Genomic DNA, 17,393 nt, shown 5'->3' with positions numbered 1-17,393 from the left:
CCCATTTTTTCAGAAAAAGGGTTGGGGTGTTTGCCGTCACAGCCCCAAACTCCCAACAAGTGGAGCCTTGCTCCCTCCAAACCGTAAGCGCCTCCAGCAGGATTCAGAGGTTCTTAGTAGCACACGCTGCCCAAGGAACCCACGCTCTCTGGCCCAGAGGGGACCCTTGAGAACAACACTCCTATTTTGCGTTGCCACAGGAGACCCTGTGTTCACCGCCCGCCTCATTTCCAAGGCCGCAGTGCGACAGAAGGACAACCAGCACACAGAAGTCCTTGTGATCCAAGCGTCCAAAAGAGGAGACACATGCCATGTCCCTGTGGCTGGTGGCTCAGAGGGCTGCGAAGCTGCTCGAACAGCGGCCCCTGAATCTTGCCTCTTGTGGGGCAGAACCCCGAGGAGGAGAAGGATGCTCAGCAGCCTGGCCCGTGACCATACAAAGACCACGACGGCTCTTCCTTCCCGAGGATGAAAGAACGGACGGTGGCGGCCGGTGCGGGAGAGACTCGTGGTGGGGGAGGGGAGGAGAAGGAGGACGCCAGCGCCGGAGTGCCCAGAAGAGCTCCCGGGTTGGGGGGCGGTGGCTCCGCTTTAATCGTCTTCTGGGCACATCGGCAAGTTGACAAAGGTAAAGACGTTAAACTCTATCATTATGGAGAAGCACAAGAAGATGGCGTAGAGAACCAGCACGTAGACCCCCAGCTTCCGGTCCAGCCTCCATTTGTTCAGATGGATGCCGAGGACCTGGAAGGAGAGCGTGTGAGTGTTGGGCTTGGGGGCAGAGAAATGCTACAAAAGGTACTTTTATTGGAAAACTACACACGAGCGATGAACCCCAGAACTTTCTGCAAAAGGTGGGCAAGGGCGGAGGGGCGCTGCCGGTAGATCCTTGGTTTGATCAGAATGAGCCCTGCAGGCTTTACGCTTGTCTAATGAAAGGGTGCAGACTCCAGGCACACACAGCAGCTGGCCTCAGGGCACCGGCTCTGCCGGGGCACGTACACCACTTCCTGGGGATGCACATGCCCTCCTGGGCCTTCTTTAGTGACAACCAGGGACTTTCACTGGGTCCTCCCTTTGCTTCAGAACTTGGCATCCTCAGCCTTCTTTAGCAAAACTTCCAAGGCTCCCGCTGGCCCACGTCTGGCAAACTTCTGCTTGGACCACGTGTGTGTGTGTGTGTGTGTGTGTGTGTGTGTGTGTGTGTGTGTGTGAGATTGGGTTGGAGCACATCCTCTTTCTATGTTCTTTCCAGACTTGCCCGCCTGTCCTTTTACAACCTTCTTTCTTATCCCTGAATGGAGGCCTCCTAAGGGTTGGATCAGAGTTACCTCATCAGAGCGATGCCATGGGTCCTTAGAGACAGACCAGTGTGGGTTCAAATCCCAGCTTTGTCATTTCCTATCCCTGTGACCTTGGGAAAGTTACTTAACCCTTGAGCCTTGATTACTTCTGCAAAGTAGAATATCATCAGGTGCTTGTAAGGATGGAATAAAGTAAGCAGAGGTAGAGTTAGCACAGTTTGGGGCATGTGGAGTGAGGAGACCTCAGTATCACAGTGCGCCAGCCCCAAGACCTGACCATCAGGCCCCCATGTCAGCTCAGATGGGCTGGGGGAGGACTTGTCTCCTACTGGCACTAGTGAGAGGAGAGAGACTGGGCAGCAAGAAGAGACGTAATAACGTAACTCACTTCCTCTAGGGACTTCTTAGTGGCTCAGGGAAAAGTGCAGTGTTTGGTGCCAACATTCTTGGCAGAAACTGTTTCTGGGGGTGTCTGTGAATTTATATGTTTTTACTGCTTTACCCCTCACTGCCAAGGGGAAGGGGCAGGGGATTCAGAGACTGCGCACAATCAGAGGAAATGATGTATGTGTGAGGCTTCTATTTTGGAATTGTAAAAACTCACGGTGAGAGCAACGGAGCCCAGAAGCAACACCACGGAGTAGACCAGACCCCGGCTGTTGATCTTCACCTGGAAAAACAAACACACATACCCTGAACCTCTGGGCTGTTCAGGCCCCCATCTGTTCTGGGAGCCCAGTGTGCTCGGGCTTATTCCCTCCTTTATCTGGAAGCCACAGGTGGGTGTTCACGGTGAGCATGTGGCCATGGATTGAGGTCTCTGCTCATCTAAGGATATGAACTAGGAGGGGACAGGCGTGCCAGTGGGCAGAGACACGGGGCCAAAGCACCCGTGAGTGCAGGGCAAACACGGGCTGCCTTTGCACAAAGTGGCTGCCAGTGTGCCAAGGAGAAGGGGGCAGTGCATCCCCTGCAGCCCTTGGCTGGCACAGGGCCAACACCACTATCACTCCCTGTAAAGCGCACGTGCCTGGCGTCATCTCACTAAGGCAGCGAGACGAACTTACCGTGGATCCATAATTAATAACCATGGTCTGCAGCCCCCATGGTACACCGAGTCCCACGAGGATGTCAAACACGTTGCTTCCTATGGTGTTAGAGACCGCCATGTCACCAAGGCCTGCAGGGAACAATCGACATGTCATTCATTAAGAGCAGGTCGCTGGAAACCCCTGTTCCTTCCCATAACTGTTCCATCAGGGTTATTCCTTAGAAAGGAATTCCTTCCTCATGGACCCCACGTTTCTAAAACCTTTTAATGAGGACTAAGATCCACTCCCTTCATGAAGTCTTACATGTGAGGCCTGTAGTGGGTTGAATTGTGACCCCCCAAGATTCATATGTTGGGGTCCTAACCCCCAATACATCAGAATGTGACCTTATCCGGAGACAGGGTCTTTCCGGGGTAATCGAGTTAAAATGAGGTCCTTAGGGTGGATCCTAATCCAATATGACTGGTGTTTTCATTAAAAGGGGATGTTAGGGCACAGGCACGCACACAGGGAGCGCTCCATCTGAACATGAAGACAGCCGTCTGCGAGCCAAGGAGAGAGGCCTGGAACAGACAGAAAGCACCAACTCTTCTGACACCTTGATCTCAGACTTCTAACCTCCAAGACTGTGGGACAGTCAGTTTCTGTTTTCCCGTCTCCCAGTTTGCGGTAGTTACGGCTGACTTAGGAAACTAATCCAGAGCCCTTCATTATTCCTTCTGCCAGGGGTGTCAGCCGGTGTTTTGGGAGGCCCCACTATGCGCTTCTTATTTAAGCCTCCCAGGTGCTCTGGGAGGGAAGGGGCCTCATCCTCAATGTATACTTGTGACCCAGGTGACGGCACCACGACCTTGACCCAGATGAAAGGGCATCAGGTTTTATGCCTGGGTGGTCTCCCAAGAGTGAACTCTTTCCTCCCAACCAGACTAGAAGCATCTTAGAGGTGAGGGACCGTGTCACCACCTTCCCTCTCCCGCCCCACTGTCCAGTCTCATGCCAGCCACACAGTCTTAGGAACTTAATGACTTGAGAGGTATCAAAAGTTAGTAAACAAACTTTTACAAATAAGACTCATGTGGGCTGAAACCTGTCTTCACCTGGCCCCTTAGCCCTTAATTGACACGACTGTCATAATCTGGCCACAAACAAACGTCCGTGGAATGAACAAGCCTGAAACACACATGCTTGTGCCCATAAAACTGCCTTGGTCGCTGAGAAGCTCGCAGAGACTCAGAAGAGCATCCGGACAACTGCCTCACCTCCATCTGACCTCCTGCCCCCCTAGTATAGCCAGCCCACTTCCTCCCACCCTGTTGCTGTCATCCGCTGACCTCCAGGACACAATGCCTCCCTCAAGGGCCTCACAGCTCCCTCCCTGCCTGCCTGGGCACTGATCTGAGTGCCTTCAAAATCTCGGCAGCTGCGTCCTATTGAGGGGTGGTACCTCTGGGAAACCCGCCTTCCAGTCTCCCAGGATTTTGTGAAACAGGAATGAGCAGCAACTGTTTCGGACCAGCTAGTTGCCCCTGGTGAGGAGGCAGGCACTAGCCGGATGCGTCAGGAGGCACAAAGATGCCCAGGTTTGGGAGAAGAGAGAGGAGAGCTTCTCAGGTTTGACTGCCTGCTCTGCACAGGCTCTGCCCTCTGAGGAATCTTACGGCAGCACTTCTCAAACTTCAAGAGCACACGACTCACTGGGGGTCCTAAAAAGCAGACTCTGAGGGCCTCCCTGGCGGCGCAGTGGTTAAGAATCTGCCTGCCAATGCAGGGGACACGGGTTCGAGCCCTGGTCCAGGAAGATCCCACATGCCGCGAGCAACTAAGTTCGTGCGCCACAACTACTGAGCCTGCACTCTAGAGCCCGCGAGCCACAACTACTGAAGCCCGCGCGCCTAGAGCCTGGGCTCCGCAACAAGAGAAGCCATTGCAGTGAGAAGCCCGTGCACCACAATGAAGAGTAGCCCCCCCTCGCTGCAACTAAAAGAAAGCCCGTGCGCAGCAACGAGGACCCAACGCAGCCAAAATTAAAATAAATAAATAAATAAATAAATTTAAATTAAAAAAAATAAAGTTATAAAAATTATTTTTAAAAAAAAGCAGACTCTGACTCAGTGGGGCTGGGACGGGGCCTGAGAGTCTGCATTTCTCTCAAGCCGATGCTGCCGGCCTGGACCACGCTCTCGGCTGCGAGCCTTCAGGGAGCCCAGGATGCAGAGCCTCTGTTAGAGCTCACCGCACGGCTCCTGCCTTGTGTGATGGACTCCGAACAGAGGTTTCTGTGTCCTCCGCCATAAAGAATCTGCCCAGGCTTTAACCTGGTCTGCTGGACCCCCTGCCAATCACACCAGCATCATACTCACAACAACACTACGCTCCCACCCCCGCCTCCCCCCTCCTGTTTCTGCATTCTGCATCTCACAGGAGCCACTCTGAGATGATGTCCCCACTTGTCCTTGTTCCTACAGAGCCCCTTTGACCTCATTGGGACCCTCCCCTCCAAGCCCTGAATCTTCTAGTATCATGACCCCCACCCCCTGACCCACTAGCTTGGACTCCAAGGCCAGCTGTTTAAATGGCATATTCTTTTGCCTCCTTGACCTTGCACTGTGCCCACCCAGCCAACCCCAGCTCTGGATGAACTTGTGGTCTCTCATCTGTGTGCTGTTGGAGCTGGTATGACTTCAAATTCATGCCGGAATCCCACCCAAATTCACGCCACTGAGCATCGGCCAGGCCCTAGGTGCTCATCGGCTTTCCTTTTACTCATTGTACTGGGTTGAATAGTGCCCCGCCCTCATGCCCACCCGAAACCTGTGAATGTGACCTTATTTGCAAATAAAGTCTTTGCAGATGTGATCCAATTAAAGTGAGGTCATAATGAATTAGGGTGGGACCTAATCCAATGACTGGTGCCCCTATAAGAAGCAGGAAGTTTGGACAAACACACACAGAGGGAATGATACCACACGAAGACACAGGCAGAGACTGGACGGATGCAGCCGCAAGCCAAGGATTCCTGGCAACCACCTGAAGCTGGGAGAGAACAAGGAAGGATCCTCCCTAGAACCTTCAGGGAGAGTACGGGCCTGCCGACATCTTGATTTTGGACTTCTAGCCTCCAGAACTGTGAGAGAATCCGTTTCTGTTGTTTTAAGCCACCCAGTTGGGGTACTTTTGTTACGACAGCCCTGGGAAATGAATACACTCACCTCAAAGGTCACTCAATTCAATTCCAAACCCTTCAGCCGCTGTCCCCAACTGTCCCCATCCTCCACAAGGCTCCAGCCTACTGCCAAACATACTCTCACCCTTCCTTCCCCTCAATTCGTGTTTTCTCAGGACTAACTGACCAACTAATCAACCCTTTCTTTTATCTTGAAGAAATAAAACTTTTTCGTTCTTTCCAAACCAACTTTCTCTCTGGACACTGCTCTCCTCTCCTGTCTCCTCTGAGATTCCACTCCATTATTTGCCCATCCTGCCCCCCATACTTTCAAATTTCCATCTACAGAGGAAGATCTGTGGAGGTCCGGGCTTGGATGCTATCTCACTGGTAGGTAGAAAGGGAGCGGTAAAGGAAGGCTGGCTCTTTACAGCTCTTTTGTTCTGCCATCAAAGAGCACACTGGTATTCCTCACCTTGCTTACCCCATGGCACTTAGCTCCAAAGAAAAACCGCCAAGCAAACCATAACATTACATAAGGTCTAGAATTCTGAAGGAGAATTGGAAAATAGTTGGAGATACTGGATATCCCCGCTTGGCTTTCCCGGGATCAGAACATTTCTCATTCCTATTGCATTTGCTATAAAAAGTCTGGGCTCCAGCTCTGCTCAATCTCACATTGGTGGTGCCGGAACAAGTTCATCTTTTTTTTTTTTTTTTTTTCCTTTGGCCATGCGACGCAGACTGTGGGATCTCAGTTCCATCAGTGAAAGCCTGGAACCCTAACCACTAGACCACCAGGGAACTCCCAGAACAAGTCCCTTTTTATACAACTCCACGCAAATGCTTCTAGAGGTCTGGAGGAGTTGATCTTGGTAGTATTCTCTCCATGGATGGAATCTAATACATGATGCTTTCCAGTTGTCACAGTTTCCTTCATAGCAGGATGTAACGACTGCCAGTCACGGGGGCCACGAACTGTAACTGGGGCTGGGGGTAGGGGCCTGCGTGGTGACGCTGGCTGCTGTCAGGGCTGAGGCGTGACCCATACCTTGTCTCGTCACAATTAAGCTGGCCATGCAGTCTGGAACGCTCGTGCCTGCTGCAAGGAAAGTAATGCCCATGATGACATCAGGAATTCCAAGGGTGTATCCAATAACAGTCACCTGCGGAAGAGTCGGGGGAAATATCAACCCACAGAGGAGCACCCCTGGAAAATGTGCTGATATCTGAGTGTTTTTAACTTATACACAGCACTGCTGTATCCAACAGAAAAATCTGGAATACGGTTTTATTTTAAAACCATCTTTGGCGTGTTCTTTTTTCCAGATCACGTAATACGTGTTTACTGTTTTAAAAAGTTTAGAAAATAAAGTAAAATGAAAGTAAAAATCACCTACCATTTCTCAAGACCCTCAGACAACCACTATTAACACTTTGCATCAGCCCATGATTCTCAAATCTGAACATGTAGGAAATTCTCTGGTGAGCTGGTTAAAATAAGATTTCCAGGTCCCACTCCAAGAGTTTCTGATTCAGGAGGTCTGGGGTGAAGCCCAGGAATCTGCATTCCTAACAAGTTCCCAGGTGGTTGGGATCCTGAGGCTGCTGGTCTGGGAATCACATTTGAAAACCCCTGCTTTAGCATATACCTTGACCTTCTTTTTGGTGTGTGTATTAGACAAAAAATAAAATCAGATTATAGCACTGACCTGTATTTTGCAGCTATTTATTACACGTAATAATACATTGTGAATATCTTTCCAACTCAAATACTCATCTATAACATTATTTTAAACTGATGCATGGATTCCATTGCATGGCTTTAAAGTTTTCACCAATCCGTCACTGGTGAATATGGAAGTGGTCTCGGGTTTTGGTCTTACAATATCACTGTATGGTAACAAGTAACATTTAATGAGCACCTACTGCGTACCAGGTCCTCTCCAGGTGTTTTACTTTCACAATCTCAGGTACTCTTTATTATTCACCACCCACTGGTGAGAGAGGCACTGTTATCATGCCCAGGGAAATGAGGATCAGAGAGGTTAAGCTACAATGCGCGTGGGCATGAAGCCGGTGAGCAAGAGAACAGGGATCCCAGGCCAAGTCTTTCCAACTCTGAAGGCTGCGCTCCAACCTCGCCGTCATGCTGTCTTGTGTGAACTTCTCTGGGATCTCATCTTACTATAGCCTTAGGATAAGTTCCAAGAAATAGAACTGTAGGATCAAAGGATTCGCAGGCTTTTAAGGATCTTGAGGCATGGTCACATAGTCCTCTAATAAATGCCTGACACTTGGGAGGTGGCTGGGCCCTGAGCAGCAGCCAGATGGAAAGCCCTAGAAACTACTTGGACAACCCCATTCAAAACGCCCATTAGTCCTGGCTCACCTCCCCATCTAGAAAACGGGAACAGTGGCATTTCTTAGGGTTGTTCACATCTTGGCTGATGGCTCCAATCCCAGCAAATGGTTGGGTGACTTAGGATAAGCTGGCTTGCTTCTCTGAGCCTCAGCTCCCTCATCTGTAAAATGGACTTTTAAATGAGGATTAAGTGAGAAAATATGAGGTGACAGTGCCTGGTCTGTGCAAGACATTCATAGATGTATGTTTCCTTTCTCTTTCAATCACTCGTCTTGCAATCTATGGGGGCAGAGAAAATTAGGGTGATTAGACCCAGATGAAGTGTGCTTTCTAAGGGCAAAGCTCAGCCCTGGAATGTAGTCAGAGCTCATGGACTAAAATGCTATCCCTCCTCGGACAGAGCTTTGCAGGTGGGTTTGAAGTTGCTCTACCCTCAAAACATAGTGCTCAGCTCAGCATCACCAGGCGCGGAGCAGAGCACACACCGACTGGCCTGCCCGGGGCTGTGAGAGAAGAGAGACACTGAGGACACCAAAACCACACAGCTGATCGATCCATCAATGCTCAACCCATGCTGGCCGTGAAGGAGGTCTCCACAAGCCCGGCCGGGCTGTGGTTGACATGTTTTTAATGGGTGATGCCAGATGTCATACGTGTAGGAGACTGGGTTATTCTGGCAATACTGGGGATGCTTCCATTTTTTTTTTTTTTTTTCCTTAAATTACTGAACTCCATGGCTAAGAAGCCGGAGGCTGGAAGGACAGAAGGAAGGTTTTGTGCGTGTGCACACACTCTCCAAGTGTTCAGGACCAGAGATGCTACGTGAGCGTGGCTTTGCCTTAGACTCCAGCCCTGGGCCCTCTGAGCCCTCCTGATGCTTGGGCTTCAGAAAGGGAGGCAGAGGCGAGTCCAGAGCTGGGCTGACCATCTGCCTGACTTTGTGGGAGTCACGCCTCCTCTTTGGTTTTCACCTCCCCAGTTGGGCAAAGGTGCTGGACAGGATGACCCACTTCGGAGGTCTCTCCCTTTTGACACTGACACTCAAGAATGGTTTTCCGCAAAGCGCTGGAGGAGAGAGATGTGACGGGTGGCTGGGGTAAGGCGTGGGCAGGTGAGACGTCACTGCTCCCTGGCGCCCCCATCAGGACATGAGGAAAGTAAGAGCATGGCCCCCAGTCAGGCACATCTTTCTTCAGTAGAAATCAGGCTAATGTGGCACTGTTGTCTTTACCATTTTCTACTGTGGAGGCCATTCAATCACCTCAAACTGAGGCCAGCTGAAGTTCAAAACCACAGGCAAGAGCGCCCCAGCAAGGTGGTTCCCGTATCTCCCGCCAAGCCACTGCAAGAGTCTGCTTTAAGAAGTGAGAGTGGGGTTTGTAAGTCAAGGTCGGGGGGTTGGGAGTGTTATTAAATGCCCTACCTCACTGCTAATGAGTAGAACTGATTTCACAATACTGTTGTTTTCATTAATTAGAGAAGAAACAAATTTCAAACATTCATTAATTTAATCTTCCCTAATTCTCACACCCACTCCAATGTCATGAAATACTTTTTTCACTAGCAATGTCGTTTGGGGAATGCACTTTAGTAAGAGAAATCGCTGGACCCTTTTATCAAATGTAAAGAGGGGCTGGCCTTTAACCCTACTCAGAAAAATTTAAGTTTGCAAATTCAGTTCATTTTGAGGCCAGTTTTCATTATGTCTGATTGCCATCCTTTTCTGGGGGGTTTGGATAGTAGCTATTTCCAACTCTTCTTCCTAAACACACACACGCATGCGCACGCACACACGTGCACACGTGCGTGCACATACACACATGCGCACACGCATGCACACACACCAGCATCTAAGGGGATTTAAACCTCTATCTGAACAAGTGTGGAAACAGTGTTGGCTGCACCTCATGGTGAACATGGCTGATATTTACAGTTAGGATCAATTTGCTAGGCTGCAAGCTCAGGCCTGATGCCTGAACAGAGACCTTCCATTCTCCCAATAACCAGTCCCTTTCATAGAGGGGACGACCATGGCTCATGGAAGCTGAGTCACCTACCCAGGTTTCACGGCTCACAGAGGGAGAACCAGGATTCACATCCATTCCCATGTGACCCCACAGCTCTTCTTTCCCCACCAAACTGTTTCTCTGGGGTTAAGGGAAAGGGGGCCCCTGTGTCTCTGAAACCAAGACAACCTTGCCCTGTATGTTAGGTGTGAGGAGATGTCAGGTGTTAGGATGAGAGTGAAATGGTTACATGCATACCACTGAGGTGTGAATGGCTGACAGGTGAGCTTCCCAATAGAAATGCAGAGGTCCGGTACCTATTTCCCTCCTTGTTCCCGGGCTCCCCCGGTGAGGGGAGGGGAGGGGAAGAGGAGGGAACCCCACAGGGTGATGCAGAGCGAGGCTGAAGGGGCTCCTGCTTGGTCCTGCCCAGCCAGTGAAAGGTTTTTACAGGGAGCTGTCACGTGTGGCCAGAGGAGCTATGCCAAAGCCTCTCTGCCTGAAAATCTTTAGTCCAAACGGCACCTGAAGATTCCAGTAACAAACTGAGAGGCCGTTCAGGAGACTGGTTGAGATCCTGGACTCTGGAGACCAATACCTGGGTTCTAACCCCCAACTCTAGAACTTACTAGCTGTGTAACTAATTGTGCAATAGTTGCTAATTGTGTAACTAATTGGGCAAATGACTGAGTCTCTAGGCCCGAGTTTGCTCATCTGTAAAACCGGCATAATAAAACGGCTTACCCCATCGGGTTGTTATGAGGACTAGAAGAGTTTACCTAAAGTTTATATCTGTGCGTGGTCATAGAAAGGGGAGAGGAGCATCCCTTGGCAGGGGGCATGGAAAGGGCTGCCTTGTGTTTGTCTCCCATTGACTCCAGTCTCCATCACACTCCCCTATGGATACGGAAAAGGAAGGGAGGCTAGTGATAAGCCCTCCAGAGCTTTTTACAGAGATGCCCCACCACCCCCATATTCCTCTTCCCATCACACCAGGGCGGCGTGTCCCAGGCTGTTCGTGTGAAGGTTCATCTGCCTCCTATGGCCACCACGGACCATGCTGTGTCCACCTGGGTATCCCTGATGCCCAGCACAGCACCACGCACTTCTGCTGAAACCCCTTCCTACTGAGAAATAAGCCAAGGTCTGTTAAGGTAGGTGACTTGCCGCAGGTGGCAGAGCAGTGTCTGAACGTGCTCTTTGAGACCAGCTCTCCCACTGCTGGCAGGTGCCAGGCAGGAGCTGTCTGTACGGTCCACCCCTACTCCTGCCACTCACCAGCCACACCATCAGGTAGGAGAAGACAGCGATCCACAGCGTGGCCATGACGAAGGTGAGCATGAAGAACCTCTCCCAGCGGGGCTTGCTGCAGTTGGGGATGGTGGTGCACAGGAGGAAGATGAGTGGCCAGGTCAACACCCACTTGGCTTTGTCCCCTCTTGCCTCTGCAGAGGGATGGGGCGGAGCCAGAAGGGGGGAGGAGAGAAACACACACTGGGTTACACACCTGCCAGTCTACCCGTCGGTTTATCTTTTCAAGCCAAACAAGAGAATGCTACGAATGTGACTCCTAGCAACAGACTTCACAGAATCACACACCTTCATACCGTCAACCTGGAAGTGATCTTAGCAAGACAGTTAAGTGTTTGTTGATTGAATAACCTCTGTCAGTCCAAATCCTTTATTTGACAGGATGAGGAAAGTGAGACCCAGAGCTGAAACAGATTTGCACAGGGCAGCTGGAATGGGGATGTGGAATACACGGATAGGCTTTGGAGTCAGACCTGGGCTGGAATTCAAATGACCTTGAGCAATCCCCTCAACTCCACTTCCTCCTCTCACAATAACAGCTGTAAGTAACAACAGCACAATAGTTGATGCAGGGAATATTTGCTATGTGTAGCAGGCATAGTGCTAAGCATTTTGCATCTTAGTAGTTTCTTCACCTGGTAAATGGGAACATTATCTCTTTCTTGGTTCTTGCAAAAATGACGTGATACAATGTACATAAAACAGCCAGCTCAAAGAGCCTGGTACAGCAGGTGCTCTGGAACTCTCAGCTCCTTTGCTCCAAGGTCACATAGCCAGTGGCAGAGGCAAGACTGAAATGTGGTGTCCTGCTGGCAGGCATGACCTCGCTGGCCCCTACCAAGGGACTCCGCAAACAGTTCAACAGAGGAGAAGTGACCTCAAAAGGCACTGAGTGCAAGCACAGTGTCCTTAATAAGTCACTGGGTATTTTGAGCACATGCAAGCTCAAAATAGGCTTGTGGATGATGCCAATGAAATGGTGGAGGAAGGACCTCTGAAAATTCTCTCCTCCATAAAAGCAATGAGAACACTAGCAAAAATGGTCAGAGTCAACTTGTTTTATTTTATTTATTTTAAAATTTATTTATTCTTGGCTGCGTTGAGTCTTTGTTGCTGCGCGCTGGCTTCCTCTAGTTGCGGTGCGCGGGCTTCTCATTGTGGTGGCTTCTCTTGTTGTAGAGCACAGGCTCTAGGCACGCGGGCTTCAGTAGTTGTGGCATGTGGGCTCAGTAGTTGTGGCTCGCGGGCTCTAGAGCACAAGCTCAGTAGCTGTGGCGCACGGGCTTCAGTAGTTGTGGCCCACGGGCTTCAGTAGTTGTGGCTCACGGACTCTAGAGCACAGGCTCAGTAATTGCGGCACACGGGCTTAGTTGCTCCGCAGCATGTGGGATCTTCCCGGACCAGGGTTCGAACCCGTGTCCCCTGCATTGGCAGGCGGATTCTTAACCACTGCGCCACCAGGAAAGCCCCTCAACTTGTTTTAGAACTCTGGAAGTTAACCAAAGCCTTGTAGCAATCCAGGGAGTGTTTATTTAAGAAAATTGGCTGGGTATCAGTAAGAACAGTGAACTTTATATAGAATTTTAACTTGCCCTGTTTTCACTCCCTTTCATCAGCTTTGGAGTAGCCTTGAAAGACCAGTAGCCTGGCATCCACCAGAAAGGGTAGGACAGGATTAGAGCTCCTTCCAAGTCCATTCCCAGAGGATTGGCATTATCTGACCTGTCTGCTGGTTTCCTGGAAGACCCCACTTTCAAGGCTGTCTTTATTTTACTTGACTCAGAGCTCACCCAGTATGAACAGCCTTTTCCTTGAGGGCATTTGTTGAAAACAGGGGCACTTGTGGAAAATTGTGCAGCCTGAGGTGGTGGATAACAGTTGGACAAACAATAGGTTAATGAAAAAACCTAAAAGGAGAAGCTGGTAATGAGATATCCATAGAGGGCCTGGAGAAGCTCCCACATAGTTCTGGGAATCTGAAAGTCCATGAGCATGCATAGGGCTGTTCTCAGGGTTATTTGCAGTCTCAGGAAAGACTTGACAATGTCCTAAGCTTTCACTTCTGCCTAAAACTGAGACTCTGAGAAAACAAGAAGTAAAGGCCAAGGTGGAGTTGTAAACTGCCTGCCTGGGTGTTACAGGCGTGCCCCCAAACACACACAGAGCCCATCAGCAAAGACTGGGAGACTTGTTTCGACCCAGGCATCTAAAGAAATCTCTGTGCAATCATTAGATGACCTTAGGCTAACCTCACAGATATTTCAGTGGTCAGGCAACAAAGAATATAGATTTTACAGAATTAGAAAAGTCACCAAACAAACAACAACAATAAAGCAACAACAAATAGTCCTGGGAAGGGGAAGAATGTGATTTCTTCTTCTTCTTCTTATTCCACATTATATTATTTTATTTATTTATTTATTTTCAAGTTTTTCATTGGTATTTTTATTTAACAATTCATAAAGGGAGGAAAAGATTAATAAATATATTATTTTAAATGTCCAGTTTCAACAACAAAAATTACGAGACATGCACAGAAACAAGAAAGTATGGCTTATACATGGAAAAAAAGCAGTTAATAGAAACCATCTCTGAGGAATTCCAGATATTGGATTTACTGGACAAAGGCTTTAAATCAGCTATTTTTAAATATGCACAAAAAAGTTTTTAAAATGTCTCAAAAACAAAAGGGAAGTATGAGAATGATTTCTCATCAGAGAGTATCAATAAAGAAGTAAAACTTATAAAAAAGAGCTGACAGAAATTCTGGAATTGAGAAGTGCAATAACTAAAATGAAACTTTTACTAGAGGGGCTCAATAGCAAATCTGAAAAGGAAGAAGAAAAATATCAGTGACCTTGGAGATAGGTGAACTGAGATTATCTAGTGTCAGGAACAGAAAAAGAGTAAATGAAAATGAACTGTGCCTCAAAGACCTGTGGCACACTGTCCAACCTGCCAACATATGCATAACGGGACTATCAGAAAGAGAGGAGAGAGAAAAAGGAGCAGAAAGAATACTTGAAGAACTCATGCTCAAAAACTTTCCAAATCTGATGAAAAACATTAATATATACATTCAAGAAGAATATACCTTCTTTTCAAGTTCACATGGAACATTCTGCAGGATAGACCATATGTTAGATCATAAAATAAGCACCAATAAATTTAAAAGGATTTCTATCATGCAAAGTATATTCTACAATCATTCCACATTGGAAAGAAATTAGAAAGCAGCAACAGAAGGAAAACTGGAAGATTGACAAATATGTAGATATTAAGTAACACATTCCTAAACAACCAATGGGTCAAGGAAGAAATCACAAGGGAAATTAGAAAATACTTTGAGATGAATGAAAATGAAAACATAACATACCAAAACTTATGGAATGCAGTGAAAGCAGTGCTTAGAGAGAAATTTATAGCTGTAAATTCCTATGTTAAAAAGGAGGAAAGAACTTAAATCAATGACCTAACTTTCTACCCTAAGAAACAAAAAGAGCCAATTAAGTTCAAAAAAAGTAGAAAGAAAATAATCAAGATTGAAGTAGAAGTAAGTGAAATAGAAAAACAAAACAGGGCTTCCCTGGTGGTGCAGTGGTTGAGAATCTGCCTGCCAATGCAGGGGACACGGGTTTGAGCCCTGGTCTGGGAAGATCCCACATGCCGCGGAGCAGCTGGGTCCGTGAGCCACAATTACTGAGCCTGCGCGTCTGGAGCCTGTGCTCCGCAACAAGAGAGGCCGCGATAATGAGAGGCCCGCACACCGCGATGAAGAGTGGTCCCCACTTGCCGCAATTAGAGAAAGCCCTCGCACAGAAACGAAGACCCAACACAGCCAAAAATAAATAAATAAATAAATAAATAACCCCCCCCCAAAAAGTTAAAAAAAAAATTCAAGCAAACATTCAATAGTTGGATGATTCTTAATTAAAAAAAAAAAAGAAAGAAAAACAAAACAAAACAAAACCCAGAATCAAGTAAACTAAAAGTTGGTTCTTAAAAAGATCAACAAGATTGACAAACCAAGAAAACAAGTGAAAAGACTCAGATTACTAAAATCAGGAATGAAAGAGGGACTCCACTAAGGACCTTACAGAAATAAAAAGAATTATTAAGGAATACTATGAACAACAGTGTGCCAACCAATTAGATAACCTGGGTGAAACAGAAAAAAATCCCACAAAGACAGAAACTACCAAAAGTGACTCAAAAAGAAATAAATAGAAAATCTGAATAGACGTATAACAAGAGACTGAAACAGTAATCAGAAAAGCTTCCTTTAAAGTAAAGCCAGGACCAGATGGTTTCATGGGTATTTCCACCGAACGTTTAAAGAAGAATTAGCATGAGTCCTTCATAAAACTCTTCCAAAAGATAAAGAAGGAGGGAACATTTCCCAATTTGCTCTATGAAGCCAGTAATACCCTGATACCAAACCCAGACATCAAGAGAAAACAACACTACAGACCAATATCCCTTATGAATACGAATGCAAAAATCCTCAACAAAATTCTGGCAAACTGAATCCAGCAACACATAAAAAGGAATATACACCACGACCAAGGGGGATTTATCCCAGGAATGTAAGGTTGGTTTGACATATGAAATTCAATCAATGCAACACACCACATTAATAGAATAAAGGACAAAATGGCACAATCATCTCAATTGAGGCAAAAAAGTCATTTGACAAAATCCAACACCCTTAACAAACTAGGAATAGAAAATTTCCTTAGCCTGATAAAGGGTATCTATAAAAACCCCACAGCTAACATCATACTTAATGGTGAAAGGCTGAAAGCCTTCAACAAGATGAGGATATCTGCTCTTATCATTTCTATTCAACATTGTTTTGGAGGTTTGAGCCAAGAACAGTAGACAAGGAAAATAAGTAAAAGTCATTCAGATTGTAAAGGAAGACATAAAACTATCCCTATTTGTAGACGGTATGATCTTGTATAGAGAACATTCTAAGGAATACACACACACACACACACACACACACACACACACACACACACACACACAAACTGTTAGAACTAAGAAACAAATTCAGCCAAGCTACAAGATACAAGATCAATATGCAAAATTCAGCTGTATTTCTGTACACTAACAATGAACATCAAAAACATGAAATTAAGAAAACAATTTCCATTTACAATAGCATCAAAAAGAAAAAAAATACATAGAATACATAGGAATAAATACAACAGAAGATTAGTATGCTGAAAACTAACAAACATTGTTGAAGGAAATTAAAGAAGACTTAAATAAATGGAAAGACATCTTGTACATGGATTGAAAGACTTGATATTGTTAAGATGGAAATACTCCCCAAACTGATCTACAGATTCAATGCAATCCCTACTAAAATCCCAGCTGACTTTCTTGCAGAAACTGATTAGCTAATTCTAATATTCATATGGCAATGCAAGAGACCCAGAATAGCCAAACCAATCTTGAAAAAATAATGAAGTTGGAAAACTTACATGCTCTGAATTTAAAACTTACTTACAAAGCTACAGTAATCAAGAGCGTGTGCTACTGGCCTAAGGATATATAGAACAATGAAACAGAATTTACAGTCCAGAAATAAACCCATACATTTAAGGTGAATTGATATTTAACAACAGTGTCAAAACAATTCAATAGGGAAATAGTAATTTTTTTAGCAAATTGTGTTGGGACAACTTTATACAGATATGCAAAAGAATGAAATTGGACCCCTACCTCATACCACATACAAAAATTAACTCAAAATATCTAGTGTTCAGAATATATAAAGAACTCATAACTCAACAAATTAAAAAAAAGTCCCAGTTTTAAAACTGGGCAAAGGGGGAATTCCCTGGTGGTCCAGTGGTCAGGACTTGGCGCTTTCATTGCCAGGGGCCCAGGTTCGATCCCTGGTTGAGGAATTAAGATCCCGCAAGCCTCATGGTGCAGGCAAAAAGAATAAAAATAAAAAATGAAAAAAAAAAAATGGGCAAAGGATTTGAATAGACAGTTCTCCAAAGAAAATATACAAATGGCCAACGAGCATGTGAAAAGCTGCTCATTATCTTTAGTCATTAGGAAAATGCAAATCAAAACTACTTCAGGGGCTTCCCTGGTGGCGCAGTGGTTGAGAATCTGCCTGCCAATGCAGGGGACATGGGTTCGAGCCCTGGTCTGGGAAGATCCCACATG

General features: G+C 46.8%; 1 protein-coding gene across 2 annotated transcripts in view; it reads right to left on the bottom strand.

The window, feature by feature from the left end:
* Nucleotides 1-591: 591 nt before the first annotated feature.
* The window catches only part of SLC24A4 (solute carrier family 24 member 4), a 162,581-nt gene continuing 145,779 nt past the window's right edge, over nt 592-17,393 (bottom strand). For both annotated transcript variants that reach the window (XM_057539168.1, XM_057539169.1), the window contains exons 13-17: nt 11,169-11,335; nt 6,571-6,685; nt 2,372-2,484; nt 1,909-1,974; nt 592-744 (exon numbers count right to left, since the gene is read on the bottom strand). In XM_057539168.1, the coding sequence (XP_057395151.1) occupies nt 592-744; nt 1,909-1,974; nt 2,372-2,484; nt 6,571-6,685; nt 11,169-11,335 (614 nt within the window). The remainder of the gene's footprint in view (nt 745-1,908; nt 1,975-2,371; nt 2,485-6,570; nt 6,686-11,168; nt 11,336-17,393) is intronic.

The sequence above is a fragment of the Balaenoptera acutorostrata genome (genome assembly GCF_949987535.1).
Source record: "Balaenoptera acutorostrata chromosome 3 unlocalized genomic scaffold, mBalAcu1.1 SUPER_3_unloc_1, whole genome shotgun sequence".
NCBI classification, from domain to species: domain Eukaryota; kingdom Metazoa; phylum Chordata; class Mammalia; order Artiodactyla; family Balaenopteridae; genus Balaenoptera; species Balaenoptera acutorostrata.
Note: the sequence above shows the minus strand (reverse complement) of the source record. Positions and strands in the feature narration are given on the sequence as shown.